This window comes from Arvicanthis niloticus, chromosome 5 (assembly GCF_011762505.2).
Source record: "Arvicanthis niloticus isolate mArvNil1 chromosome 5, mArvNil1.pat.X, whole genome shotgun sequence".
Classification (NCBI taxonomy): domain Eukaryota; kingdom Metazoa; phylum Chordata; class Mammalia; order Rodentia; family Muridae; genus Arvicanthis; species Arvicanthis niloticus.
This window is the reverse complement of record NC_047662.1, coordinates 10661167-10676466: the sequence shown is the minus strand read 5'-3', so window position 1 is coordinate 10676466 and position 15300 is coordinate 10661167. Positions and strand designations below refer to the sequence as shown.

The 15300-nt window shown below is 43.7% G+C and overlaps 2 protein-coding genes across 2 annotated transcripts; both read left to right on the top strand.

Moving 5' to 3' along the window:
- Positions 1-207: 207 nt before the first annotated feature.
- On the top strand, positions 208-4010 carry LOC117708379 (preferentially expressed antigen in melanoma-like protein 7). Its single transcript, XM_076933533.1, is given in 6 exon segments — positions 208-233; positions 930-1074; positions 1516-1811; positions 2993-3114; positions 3527-3766; positions 3769-4010. Coding segments are annotated over 6 exon segments (1071 nt in total).
- Positions 4011-12614: 8604 nt separating this feature from the next.
- LOC117708144 (preferentially expressed antigen in melanoma-like protein 7) lies at positions 12615-14818 on the top strand. Its single transcript, XM_034501543.2, has 3 exons — positions 12615-12925; positions 13381-13971; positions 14251-14818. The coding sequence occupies exons 1-3, from the start codon at positions 12639-12641 to the stop codon at positions 14816-14818; spliced, it is 1446 nt and encodes a 481-aa protein (XP_034357434.2). The 5' UTR covers positions 12615-12638.
- Positions 14819-15300: the final 482 nt, after the last annotated feature.

Genomic DNA, 15300 nt, shown 5'->3' with positions numbered 1-15300 from the left:
CACAGAGCATTGTGAGGAAGAAGTTGCTGACCATCTCTATCCTGCAGGACCTAAGAAGGAAGCTCTTACCACCGCTGTTCAAGGAGGCTGACACTCAGAGAAAAGCAAAGACAATTAAGATCCTGGTGGAATACTGGCCCTACCTTGGCCTTCTTGTTGGGTTGCTGATAAGACCAACTTCCAAGCTATACTAGATGGAGTTGGCCCATGGCTGAAACAGAAGTAAGCCCCAGGTAAGCCAAATACCAGGTAGGGAAATCTGGACTTAGAAGAATGAGGTAAAAGGTAAATCAGAGGCTTTGGGTGGTATCTTAGAGGCCTACAGGAGCCTGGAAAACTTTTGAGTCTTTGTAGCAAATTAAATATGAGATACAGGTTGGTGCAGATGTCCCTGTGTCTCCACCAGGTAATAGAAATAAGAGCTGACATGCCAGGAGGTGGTGGCACATACCTTTAATCCTAGTACTTGGGAGACAGAGGCAAGTATATCTCTGAAATTGAGGCCAGCCTAGTCTATAGAGCTATAGAGGCAGGGATACACACAGAGAAATCCTGTCTTAAAAACAAACATAAAGAAATAGAAGCTGGCAGAAATCCAAGGCAACTGAGTGGAGAGAAACGGGACTGGTCTCCAGATGCAGCTCATGCACAGTGCCCTTGCTTGGCAAGCTAGAGGTGGTTGTATTGGAGACCCAGCACCGAAGATCATGAGTATATAGAAGACAGCAAGACAGCAGAACAGGGGACAAATAGCATCAGAGATGATGAAAAAAGTGTAGTGTCTCAATTTCTCTTCAGACCCATCTCCTGTTTTATTCATAGGATGAGGAAGCTTCAGGTGGTTCCTTGAAGAATGGATACCATGACTCCTGAGATTTTCAGGCCAGTGGAGACCAATGGGTAGAAACTATGCTTGAGAACCCATGAAGGAGGCAGTATATGAAAGTGTTTAGTGACCTTTCCTTTAAATCTTCTCAGCATGAAGATAAACACCAAACACATTTGTTGCAGTGGGCAAAGGACAGAGAGGGTTTCCTGCATCTGTGCTCTGAGAAGTTGATTGGATCATTAGAAGTAGCCAAGGAAAATAGCAGTAGTCCAAACTCCCTAATGTCTCCTTAACACCATCTTCTTTGTGCCATGAGAGCTAAGTGGTGGAAGAAGAGAATGAACAGGCTGAAGCACAAGAGCAGAAAGATGAGGCAGAGGTCCGAGTAAAACCAGCTTGTGCACCCACAAAATCTGCAGGAACAGAAGTGAGGGATGAAGGCCGGGACACTGGAACAAGTTGTTGGACTATAGGCTGCTATTGGTAAAAATTCTCAGTAGACCTGGAATGTCACCACCTCACTGAGATCACCTGCGAAAATGACTGCCTTTCTTACAAACAAAACAGTCCTGCTGGCCCTTTGTCCTGGACTTCTGGCATTCTGGACTAGTGCTGTTCTCTCTTGAGGCCAAGTGTAACTCATGTAAAATAAATCTTCTTGCTGTCAGCTGAAGAATCAAACAAAGGTGCCCAAGGTCAGGAAGGTGATAAAAATTGTACAACCAGAGTTCATCAAGGAGTTGGAACTGAATACAGTGGGGAATCTGTCTGAATTGGCAAAACTTGTTCCTTGCCATCAGCAAGATAAAAAATCTTCACAAACTCATGCTAGTACACTATGCATCTTTGGAAGAAGTACTTACACACCCTTAGTGGAGAGGAATGTCACCGAGATGATTTCTCTGTTCCCCAAACACAGCTATTTCCAGCATCTCACTATTGATGTCTATTTTCTCAAAGACCACATGAATGAGTTGTTCAGGTAAGAAAGGATGAAGAGCTGTTGCTGTTACCAGAGCAAACCTCTTTTTTCTACATAACAGAGTAGTGGGTACTAATATCTGCAGGCCACTGTATATTATACAATGAACATGGACGCATGATCTTGTTCCATGTTAACTGAATCAGGGCTCACCCACAAAGCTGAGCAATGAAGTGACGTAGATTATTTGGAGAGAGCTACCATGGTAGAAGACCAACCAGTTTTGTGAGTCCTATTTAGTGAGTTTTCCTCCACAGCAATCCTATCTGATCTAATGTGGAGGAATGGGGAAGAGAAGAGGCCACTGCATAGGGAGGGCTCAGATCTGCACAGTTTCCCAGGTGAGCTCTGTGTTTCCATTAGGTCTGGGAGAACAGGCCCTTGTTTTCCCCTAATTCCTAAACAGTATATAACTCTTTTGAGACCAAGGCTGGTCTAAGGGGATCAGGGAATGCAAAGGCTGGGGTTGAATGGTCAGAGGTAGGCTAGAACAAGGAAGAAGGCTTTAGACATGAAAATTACTCTGGGCTAGGACAGAGAATTTGGCTCAGATATTTTGGTCATCCTGATAAGCCCTTAGAAACAGTAATCATGGGAGTGTTCACAAAATTTTGTTTATTGCCTTGCTTGTTTTTTGACTATTTGTGCTTATTGTCTGGCTTGTTCTTTGACTGTTTGCATCCATTGTATTGCTAGTTCCTCAACCTAGAACTGACCTGAATACTTGCACATAATTAAAATGGTATAAAAGCAAAAACAGGAGGAGGGATGGGATAGAGGGTTCTAGGGAAGGGAAATGGGGAAAGAGGATGGCATCTGACATGTAAATAAATACAATATCCAATTTAAAAAGAGTGAAACCCTGTCTTGGAAAAAACCAAAAGAAAAAGAGTAAAGAGGTAAAGGAATTTATAACGGGGAGTCAATGGTTCTTTATAAAGTATCTTGATATATGGTCATATAGATTCCAAACTTCCTCTTTCTGTAGGCCCTCTTAGCCTACTGGATAACCCTAGGCTTTGCTTGTCACTAAAGACTAGGATAGGTAGCTAGGGAATAAGCCAGTCCCACAAAGAAGGTAATACCCACATGCTACAGTGGTGTAGCTTGGGTAAGCCAACAGGCTATGCTGGATGCCTTCCCAAGATCTCTCTGACCCCAGCAATGTGATCTCTCCCTAGGTGTCTTGAGGCTTTCTTGGTGTCCCTGACCATTATGGTGTCCCTGACCATTGCTCTGTGCCAGATCCCTCAATCAGAGTTGGAGTCATTTGCCCAGCATTGGAACTATGGTCAGCTTAAACATCTATGACCTGGCCCACTTGGGTCAGTCAATGGGGTCTGCAAGAGAGAGAGTGAGGATGGAGGGGCAAGAAGAATGGAGACAAGCCACGGTGTCTGATCAAGTCCCCAGGCCCAAGTCTCATTTATTGAAAGGCAATTATGGGTATATAAGCACAAGCAGGGGAGTGCAGCTGGAGACACTCAACCACAAGAGCCTTACAGCTGGGGACACTAAACAACAAATCCAAGATATGTCTGAGAAAAACAAGATTTTACCAGAATGTGCTCAGCTGTCATAGGCTGCTTACAAAAACATCATGCTAGAAAAACAAGTCTCTTGTCAGGGTGGGAAAATATCAATCTTCAAATATATGGCCTGAGATGTCTGCAAAGACGACAGTCGCTTTTTGACTAAAAGTTGGCTCCCAAAATATCTATGCGTAAAAGGTTTCTCTTTAACTACATTGAATATCACACCTCTCAAATTCTTTTTAGAAAGTATTACAGATACTCTGCAGACTCTGGAATTAGAAGACTGTAGGGTGAATGACTCTCACTTCAGTATCTTTCTGCCTGCCCTGACCCAATGCACCCATCTCACTAGCATCAATTTTTATGACAATAAAATCTCCATGGATGCTCTGAAGGACCTTGTGCACCATACCACCAACATGACCAGCTGACCATGGAACTGTACTCTGCTCCAGTAGAGGTCTATAATGAGTGGAGGTATGTTCAAGTAGAGATATTTTCTCAGCATTATTGTAAGCTCATGCACACACTCATGGCTCTAAGGCAGCCCAAGTCAATCTGCTTTGGTACCTATTCCTGTTCTGACTGTGATACACGTTGTATCTTTGAAAAGAAGGTCACATTTTGTGAATGCTTGGAGGAACAACAGGAATATTCCTTCTGAATACTAAGAAATGAATGCCTAGGGACTCATCCATGGGACCCAGAACACATGGCTTTGGAATATTTTTCACTGTGACAACCCAAAGATGGAGGTGAACCAGAGGCAGAGAGATATGGGCCCCCACCCCCATTATCCATCCTGTTTTCTTTGTAATGTCTTCTCACTTGTCCCCTTCCCTGTTTTTATCATCTCTCATACACTGATTGTGCTGAGATAAAATCCCTACAGTTTTCAAAATTCTTTTGCTGTTCTAGGGCAGGTCAATACTGTTGACCTTAGTCAAAAGATGAGTTCTTCGTTCTCCTTGTCAAAGCTTCTCTCTTAATCTGAAATTACCAATGGAACAATCTTCTTTCCCAAGGACTTCCAAAGATTCTGGAATACACATGTTCTGTGTCTCTAACAAGTCACTTGAGTTCTGGCTTTCATTTTTCAGAGCCCAGTAGTGACCTCTATTGATTTACTGCCAACAAAAACAATGTGACCTCCAGGTTATAACCACATAATCCATGACAATCTAGACATCTCTTACTAAGAAAGTAGTCCTCATTTCTATGAGTGGAAGTTTCTATGTTTCTATGGGTGTTTCTCCACTCTGTGTTTTTATGAGCTCAGAACAATGTTGTGCAAATCATCTAGCAAGATATTACCAATGTCAGAGATCTCAGTGTCGCCAGGGTAACCTCACAGGTAAGCTGTGTGTTTCAGCAGCTTCTTCAGGCTATATATGGACAGGAAGTTCTTACAAAATTGACCTCGGTGAACTGGGAGCACTGGATCAGTGCAGGTAGGGGGGCACTGATTTGGAACTCCATGATCCTTCAATTTTAGGGTCTGCAGTGTAGCTTTCAGTCTTTCTAGAAGTGGATGACTTAAATCTAAAAAGATGACGCCACTCAGGTCCGTGTGTTTGAGCTGATGGATACTTGGACAGTGGCACAGATAACTCATATCTGACTCTGACAGCATACTCCAAGTGATTGCCATGGTCTCTAAGGGACTCTCTAAGCACCTGGGAATGGGAACAGGAGTTGATCTCAGGAAATTTCAAGATAATGGTAAGGAGAAAGCTTAGTTAGGGTTTTACTGCTATGAAAAGACACCATGACCAAGGCACTCCATTGTAAGGACAATATTTAATTGGGGCTGGCTTACAGGTTCAGATGTTCAGTCTATTATCAAGGTTGGAACATGGCAGCATCCATGGTGCAGGCAGAGCTGAGAGTTCTACATCTTCATCTGAAGGCTGCTAGTAGAATACTAGCTTCTGGGAAGCAAGAAAAAGGACATTAAAGCCCACACCCACAGTAACACACCTCTCTAACAGGGCCACACCCCCTAATAGTGTCACTCACTGGGCCAAGCATTTGCAAACCATCACATTCTATTCTCTGACGCCATAGACTTGTTCAAATATGTGAGTCTACAGGGTCATACCTAAACATAGACTAATGCAAAATACATTTATTCTAACTTTAAAAAGTCCTTATAGTCTACAGAAGTCTCAACAGTGTTAAAAGTCTAAATTTCAAAGTCTCTTCTGAGATTCATCAAATCACTTAGCTGTAAGCCCCAAAGCAAGACAGGAAACCAGCTGGACAAATTCCAAAATCTGCATCTCCATGTCTGATGTCAAAGCAATCCTTAGATCACCAAATCATTTTTCACCTTGTTGACTGCAACAAACTACTTTTTCTTTTTTTAAAGATTTATTTATATATTGATTGATTTGATTGATTGATTGATTTAATGTATGTGAGTACACTGTGGCTCTTCAGACACACCAGATGAGGGCATCAGATCCCATTACAGATGGTTGTGAGCCACCATGTGATTGTGAAAAATTGAACTCAAGACGTCTGGAAGAGCAGTCAGTGCTCTTAACCACTGAGCCATCTCTCCAGCCCCCAACAAACTACTTTCTTTTTGGCTGGTTCCACTTCCTGTTAGCAGCTTTCCTCAACAGATATCTCATAGCTCTGGCATCTCCAACATCTTGGGACTTCTAAGGCAACTTTGTTGGGAGCTGACTTTAAGCAGAAAGCAGCTATCAACTTTGCAGCCATCTTGAGCCATATACCCTGACATGAGACTTGTTTTTCAACAGCCTACAACAGCTGAAGCACACTCTGATATCCCACATATTTTGTTTTGCTGTTTACTGCCTGGAGCTGCAAGGCACATGTGGTATCCATGCCTGCAAGACATGTGTTTCACGTGCTATCCACGTGCTATCCATGACATACATGCCTGTAAGGCGCACTAGGTATCCAAGCCTGCAAGGCATATGGTTCACATGCTATCGATGCTATAAAGGCCTGTAAGTCTTACATCATATCCACACCTGCAAGGCACGTGATATTCACGAGCCTACAAGGCAAGTGGCAAAAGCCTATAAATACCTCAGATTTCCCTTCAATATGAGAAACAATAAGAGAATACAGGAGACCAAAGACTATGGGAGACAATGAGAGAGACAATACAGGAGAGAGAGAGATACAATAAACGAGACTTGAGACTTGATCAGACCCTCTGTCTTGTCTCCATTCTTCGAGTCTCTCCCCCTTCTCTCTCTCTCTCCTCTCTCTCTCTCTCTCTCTCTCTCTCTCTCTCTCTCTCTCTCTCTTAACACTGACCCGCAGACCAGAGTGGCAGCTTGGGCCAGGAAACAGTGGCCGCCAAGTGTGCAGTGGAGAGGGCCGCAACACAACTTCAATGTTACAGCTTCTTGTTCCAGTGTCTGAGATCCACACATGATCTGGGCTCTTCCAAAGGGCTGGCATCACTTCTCCAGCTCTGCCCGCTGTAGCACTGTAGACTCTGGTTAATGTACTTCACTGCTGCTTGCTGGGACTGGAACATGGCCCCCTTGTTCTATTACATTACCACCAGCTGTCTGTTTTCCAACTCCTTCACTGCCTAAGCTTGGCTGTCCTGTAACATGCTCTTTAGACTGACTTTGAACTCAGAGATCTGCATGCTTCTTTCTGTTGCAGGGGGTATTAGCAAAGTGTCTGAGAGGCTTCCTGGCTCTGCAGCCAAGTTCCCACACTAAGCCCATTTTGTCTCAGCAAGCTCTCTGATGAGGCTGGAGCTCCGGAGCTGGTTCTGCTCACCTACTCTCTCTAGCTTGCCCCCATAGCCAACAGTCACTGTGCTTCTAGCTTTGCTTTGCTTGTCCCTGGAGCCACAAGTTCCTTCACAGCCATAACCACCCAGTTGTCCGTGGACCCACGTTCCAGTAACCCAGTAAATCAAATTTCTAGATGCTTAAAGTAAACCAATGGATTTATATATAGCAATAAACTCTCAAGACACAAGATGCCCACACAACTTAGAAAGTTATTCTGATTTTCCTAACCTTTAGTTTTCATATCTACCCATTTACTTGAAACCATGGGGTCCACTGCCATTTCGCCTTCCTACTCTCCCGTTTCTCCCTGTGCACCTGTCCCTCTTCCACCCTTAACTCCAATTCCCTTTTTCCTGTCTAATTACAGACCTCCCACTGCAAATATATTGGTCAGAGAAATTTCTGCCACATCTTTCTTAACCACTGGGATTAAAGCTGTGATCACCAAGCCTGGGTTTAAGTTTTTCCTTCACCTAGAACTTGTTGTGTTCTAGACTGGTTTTGAAACCAGAGATCTGCTGGTCTTTGCCTCCTGGTTTATACTACCTTGCTTGGACTTAAACTGAGTTGGGTGGGAGCTTGACTCAAGGTCACCACTCCCTTAATTCAATTTACTATCCTTGAACACAGGATTCAGTTCCATTTTACTTCCTGGTGCCCCTTTAATACTTGAACCCTGGATTTTATATTTTCCCTTTCTCAGTTTGCTATGCTTGTCTACAATACTCTTCATAAGCCTTAATCAAAGAACAAAGTCTATGACGGGATTCATCAGGACCTGTCTGGGAAATTGTGGGAAAAAACATGAGGGGTAGTCTGGTGGTTGGGACAAAATCCCAAGGGCCAGTGACAGGGTTCCGGGCGGCAGAGGGTCCCACATTGACACAGCCACTGTGGGCGGGCAGGCTTCTGGCTGCATCAGGAAGGTTCAGAGTTCCAAAGGCTGGGAACCTGGTAGCCGGCCCAGGAGACACATGGAGTCCAGTTTTCCAAAGCTTTTATTGTTCATCGCATGTTGAATGGGTGTAGATGGTTCGAGTTCCCCCAGGGGAGCCTGGCTTTTATAGGGAGGGGAAAGGGGAAGGGAATAACTTAATTAGGTACCACCCCCGGCCTTTAGATAACTCATTAATATTTTAATCTCTGGGGGCGGAGACCATTAATCACACCCTCTACCTGTACCCTACAGGTGACTGAAGGTTGCAGGTTGAATGGAGATCAGACCTCATGTCAGGGGCCTGGGTTCTGGGGGCGTGGCTGAACACCCACAACCCAAGAACCAGGATACCCTTCCACAGCCTGACAGGCAATAGCAACAAAAAGCCCTAGAGAAGATGCCAAGGGGAGGTCTGGAATCCTGGAGGTGTGAACAGGGTGAGGGGAGGACTGGCTGAACACCTGTGCATCTCATAGCTCTATTAATCCCCTCTTCATCTTCAGTCAGTGACCACTGGGAGACAGGACTGAGATCCACCCTCAGGCAGCTTCTCGGGATAGCAAATCATCCCAAAATGGCCCACAGACAATTCTTCTTGATTTCTCAGATGAATATATTGAAGATCTCGTGTTGAGCCAGTTTTGTAAATGGAGTCGATTACATGCTACCCTTGGATGTTTCAAAAACAAAAACATGTTGGGCAGTGGTGGCACATGCCTTTAATCCCAGCACTTGGGAGGCAGAGGCAGGCGCGGATCTCTGAGTTCGAGGCCAGTCTGGTCTAAAAAGAGTGAGTTTCAGGAAAACCAGGGCTACACAGAGAAACCCTGTCCAAAAAAAAAAAAAAAAAAAAAAAAAAAAAAAAAAAAAAAAAAAAAAAAAAAAAAAAGAAAGAAACAAAGAAAGAAAGAAAGAAAGAAAGAAGAAACCAGGCATGTAGGCTTGGCGCTCAGCAGGCGGAGACAGTCAGATTACTCTGTTTATAGCCAGCTTGATCCACATAAAGAGTTCCCCATAAAGCCAATTTATCAAGCCATACCAAGTCTCCAACAAAATACATGAATTACTGACAAAATTATTAAAATTCCTGATTTAATCATGTGCACCCAGTAAGACAGGTCAATGATAAAGTCTTACTCTGTCCCATATGGTATCCAAGCCTGCAAGGCGCACAGTGCACTTGCTATCTAAGCTATAGACACCTGTAAGGCTTACATCATATCCACACCTGCAAGGCACGTGATATTCATGTGCTTACAAGGCACATGGCAAAAGCCTATAAATACCGCAGATTTCCCTTCAATAGAGAGAATACGGGAGACAATGAGGGAGGGAAAATGAGGGGGAGACAATGAGAGAGACACAATAAACAAGACTTGAGACTTGATCAGAACCTCTGTCTTGTCTCCATTCTTCGAGTCTCTTCCCCTTTATCCTCTCTCTCTCTCTCTCTCTCTCTCTCTCTCTCTCTCTCTCTCTCTCTCTCTCTCTCTTTGGGAAACAGTGGCTGCCAAGCATGAAGTGGAGAGGACCTCATCATATATGGCTGGAGCTGAGGATCTCTCCAAGTGTGTTCCCAGGCTGGCTGCTTAGACCCTAGGAGCTCTGGTTGGTTGGTATTGTCTCTTTCCCCATGGGGCCACAAACCCCTTCAGCTCCTTCATTCTTCTCTCTAATTCCTTCATTGGGGACCCCATGCTCAGTTCAATAGCTGGCTGCCAGCAACCTCCTCTGTATACGCAGCCTCTGGCAGAGCCTCTCAGGAGACAGCTATATTTACACTCAGAAAACACACACTAGAAAACCCTCACACATTTGAGTATGTAAGCACACACTGAACAATTCAATCAGTAGACTCTTCACTTTCTAATTTACTATTTTTGAGTTCACACAATCAACTATGATTCAATAAATCTACCACAAGAAGAACCAATCACAAAGATCCAGAAGATGGAATCTTGTGCTTAGGGGTGGGGCTACATGGGTTGGGTGTGCTATAAAAGAGTTAAGACACTCAGAGTTCTGGAGACTACAGTCTTTGCCTGACCTCACTGGGAATAGGACCTCTCTCACCAGTATCCTGATCAGGTAAGTCACTTGTCACTCTCCTCTATCAGGAGGCCTCTCACAGTCTGGACAGGCATATTACTAACTCAACTACATTTCAAGATGCTGGATTTAAAATAAAATAGGGCAAATTCATATATATATATATATATATATATATATATATATATATATCGAAAATGATGGTGATGAAAATGATGATAATTTGCTTCTATTGGGTTTGGTGTTAATGAGAAATTCACATTGCACTGGAATTTTCATGTTAATAGGTTCATTTGAGTACTATTAGGAGATGTGGTCTTGTCCCTTCTTCTAACCACGTGGGAGCCAGTCTTCCCCTAATGGTCTTCAAATGAAGACATAGAATTCTCAGCTCCTCCTGCACCATGCCTGGCTGGACACTGCCATTCTCCCATCATAATGATAATGGATGGAAACTCTAAAGCTATAAGCTAGAACAAATTGAATGTTTCCATAACAGTTGCCTTGGTCATGGTTTCTATTCACAGCAGTAAAACCCTAAGACCCTAAATAGCTACCGAGGACTCGAGTATTGTTGTCATAGGCCTAAGCTTTTGTTTGGAAGAGTGTGGGTTTTTTGGACTTTGCATCTGGAAAGTCATGGAATGCCTTAAGTGGGGCTTAATGGGCTGTCCTAGTAGGAATATGGAAGAGTTGGTTGTTGAGAGTGATTTGAACTGTGCAGACCTGCCATAAGAGGTTTCAGTGGAGAAGAATTTTAGTATGTGGCCTAGTGATCATTTTTGTGCTATTTTGGTGAAGAATGTGGCTGCCTTTTGCCCTTGTCTGAAGAGTCTGCCTGAGGCTGAGGCTAAGGCTAAGGTGAAGAGAATGAGATTAATTGCATTGACAAAGGAAGTCTCAGCAAAGGCCAGCATAGACTTTGTCCTCTGGCTTACTATCACAAAGAGCATTTTTATCAATTATAGCAAGCTTAGAAATGAAAACCACAAAATATATAGTTTAGGTAATAATAAAGGGGCACCAGGACATGGAATAGAATTTAATCCTGTGCTTAGGAGATTAAGAGAAAGTGGTGATCTCAGAGCAAGATCCCACCCAGCTAAACTTATTTTTTGTGTTTGCAGTCAAACAAGGAGTAGTTTGGACTTTTAATCTGGAAAGAAATATAATCTAGAAATGGAGGGCACATGTGTAATCCAGATTTTGAGGCTGGAAGACACACTCTTTTGATCCAGATCTTTAGGCATAGTGACCATTAAAAAACTAGGCCCAGGCATTGTGGTATATATCTTTAATTCCAGGAGACAAACCCAGCCATATTCAAACCACCACAAACCTTACTACCAAACCATTTCCTATCATATGTTATTTGAAATCTACTACTCAGGAGAAGCATGAAAGTATAATATGTAGCTTAACTTTCCCCAGAATCCTCCTTACTCCTCCTCCAAAATGCTGATATTAGAGGCTCCTACTACCACACCTGGCAGCTATGCAGTATTTTACAAGCAAAGTGCACTAGCCAGGTGTTGTTGCTAAAACAGAGTATTCTAATCCTCCCAGTGGCAGTTAGGACCATGGCAAGGGGGGGGGCAAGCCTAGGCTACAAAATGAGTTCCATTCAGGTTTTGAACTGTGCCCAATTTCACTGTAGCCTCCACTCTAGGCAACAACATATTTTAAAAAGGAAACAAATCTAGATGGTTTTCCTAAAGTCATTCTTTTCCCAGACCTCAATGAACATGGGAAATCCCCTTCCTTGTAGCCCCCTACACTGGCTTCTCCACCTCAGACTCACAGTCTTTCTGGATGCTCTCATTCAGTCATGGCTGCTTTGAGGACCCATGAGGTTTGGCTTTACATTTCAGACAGAGTCTGTCAGACACTTAGGCACCTTTTTTTTTCCTTCCTTCCTGCCTTCCTGCCTTCCTTCCTTTCTTTCTACATTTCTTTCTTTTGTTTTTAGTTTTCCATACAAGGTTTCTTTGTATATCATTAGTTGTCCTAGAACTAGCTCTGTAGACTAAGCTGGCCTCAAACTAACAGAGATCTCCTTGCCTCTGCCTTCTGAGTGCTTAGAATAAAGCTATGTGCTACCACTACACAATGGCAATGCCATTCCTTGAGGAACTCCAAATATGATCAGTGCATGCTTTGTCACATAAAAGATGCTGATCAGACTGCTTGCCCCTGACCAACCTTTTCAAAAGGGAATAAGATTCAGAGGAGCAACGACAAGTGGTTGTTACCTCATGTGCCAATGGTTAGTTTGTGCACTGCTGCAGATTCTTGTGAGAGACCCTATATGCAGAGAGTGATGAGGGTTTGGCTTTGTGACCACCAGATTTTACAACAGGACATGCTGAGTTCCACACTGTGGCCAAAGCAGGGACTCTGGCACTTTGGTGATTCCTTGGTACACGGATTTACACATTCCCAAGACATATCTTGAAAACTGGATTTCTGAATGCTTCAACAGGTCCATTCTGACTGAAGATTCATCAAGATGAGCTTCCAGGTCCCACCCACACTCCAGAGCTTGGCAGTACAGAGCTTGTTGAAGAATGAAGCCTTGGCCATGTCTGCTCTGCAGAAGCTGCCGAGAGTGTTCTTCCCACCACTCTTCAAGGCAGCCTTCATTGGCAGACACACAAAGATACTGAAGGCAATGGTGGCAGCCTGGCCCTTTCCCTGCCTCCCTGTGGGGGCACTGATGAAATTCCATGACATGATGATATTGCAAGCTGTGCTGGATGGTGTAGACATGCAGCTGATAGGAAATTTTCACCCAAGGTAAGTAAGAACCATGTAATGCCAAAAGGCTTATATTTATGTGTAGGGAGGAGGACATCTGGGTTCATGAAGAATAAGGGTCAAAGGTGTATCAGAGGCTTCTGTTGGCATCATCTTAAAGAGTCCTGGACAGCTGTTGAGTCCTTGTATCAAATGTCCATTAAGTATGCAGTACACCTTGGAACCCATGTAGCTACATGACCCTGTATCTCTACCAAGTAATAGACATAGGAACAGCAGAAGTCCAGAGTAACAAATGGAGGAAGCAGGGCAGATCTCCAAATGCAGTTAAGGCCCTTGCCCAGCAGGCTTGAGTTGCTATATGGAGACCCAGCACTGGAAACTTAAATCTGTAGAGGACAGACAGACAGAGTACAAAAGCTAGCAGCTAACAGGTCAAGAAAAAGCTGTCTAATGGCTAATCCTCCTTACACTTCTACCTGTTTTACCCACAGAAGACAGAAGCTTCAAGTGCTAGACCTTAGGAATGTGCACCATGACTTCTGGGATGTTTCAGCTGGACCAGTTGATGGAGACCACTCAGCAGAGACTGTGTGTGAAAAGCAAATACCAACACGCCCTCATCGATATGCACTGAGGCAACGTTTGAAGGTGGTCACTGACCTTCACCTTGAGTTTGATCTGGATGAATACCAAACTTATCTATTGCAGTGGGCACAGGAGAGAAGAGGTTCCCTGCACCTGTGCTGTGTGAAGATGCAGATAAGGGGATTGTCTATGTCCACAGTCAAGAAGGTCTTCAAGATTTTCCAGCCACAGTGCATTGAGGAGTTAGAACTGAATACAGGGTGGACTCTGTCCACATTGGCAGGCTTTGCACCTTGCCTGGGTCAGATGAAACATCTTCGTAAACTCCTTCTAACAGTAGTCCATGAGAATCTCTTTAATTTTCTAATTACGTCAACAGACACACAGGAGAAGAGAGTCACCAAGTTCATTTCTCAGTTCTCCAAATTCAACTGTCTCCAGCATCTCAATATGATTGGTGTCTACTTTCTTGAGGACCGCCTGGATGAATTGCTTCGGTAAGGAAGGAGGAAGAGCTCTTTTTGATTCTACAGCAAACGTTCCTTGTTTCCCATATAGATGAGTGGCCATTGTAGATTTAGCAATAATGATCAAGTCTTATCATGATGGCCACTGTTAACAACCTAGAATGGTGTGACCTGAGTGGAAGACTCCAACAGGCTGCACTGGATGCTCACTGCCATCCCACAGGGACACTGACCCCAGATATGTGGTTTCCCCTGCTCTAGGTTAGCCCTGTCACTCTATGCCAAACTGATCTCACTGTCTCTCTTCAGGTGTCTGAAGACCCCATTGGAGTTTCTGTCCATTACTCTCTGCAAGTTCTCACAATCAGACTTGGAGTCCTTTGCCCAGTGTCAGAGCCTCCATCATCTCAAACATCTGCATTTAGCAGGCATCATTTTGTGTGATCTGAGTCTTGTGCCTCTCAGAATTCTCCTAGAAAAAGTCGCAGACACTCTGAAGACCCTGCAATTAGAACATTGTAGAATGACAGACTCTCAGCTCAGTGCACTTTTCCCTGCCCTGAGTCGGTGCTCTCAGCTCATTGAGTTCAACTTCTATGACAATGACATCTCCATGGCTGTCCTAAGGAACTTTCTGCATCACACAGCCAACCTAAAGCAGCTGAATGTCGAGTTTTACCCTGCCCCTCTGGAATGCTATGAAACTGGTTCTGTCATCAGAGCAGAGACATTTTTCCAGCTTTCTTCTGAGCTTATGAACACACTTTGTACTTTAAGGCAGCCCCAGTTTGTCTCCTTTGCCTCTCAGATATGCCTTCAGTGTTCATGGCGCTGTATCTATAACATGGAGACCAGACTTTGCCATTGTTGGCAGTAAATAGGAGAAGGTTCCTTTGGTTACTAAGAAATGAAACTCTAGGGACAAGTCTATGACCAAGGGGCTCCTGAACACATGCCTTCTTATATTATTCAATGTGTTGGAAACAAATAGGCTGACTTTGACATCTAGAGAGTGGAAATATGAGGAGAAAAAACTAATGGAATCATACAGCTGTGCATTTCAATATGTGGATCTGTCCAAGACTAGATGTTCAACCAGTCACTTCTGTATTTAATTCTCAAATGGACTATAATTGTATTAAGTCAGTAATCATGGTTAGTTAAATAAATACATAAGTAAATAAATAAATTAATTAATACCTGTTATTAAAACTCTAGGTGGAGGTGGCTCAGTAGATAACAGCACTGCCTTCTCCTACCAGACACCTGAGTGTGATTCCTGACATCCACCAGGCATCTCACAGCCATCTGTAAATATAGTTCCAGAGGCTCTGGCTCTGATATGCTCTCTGGCCTCCT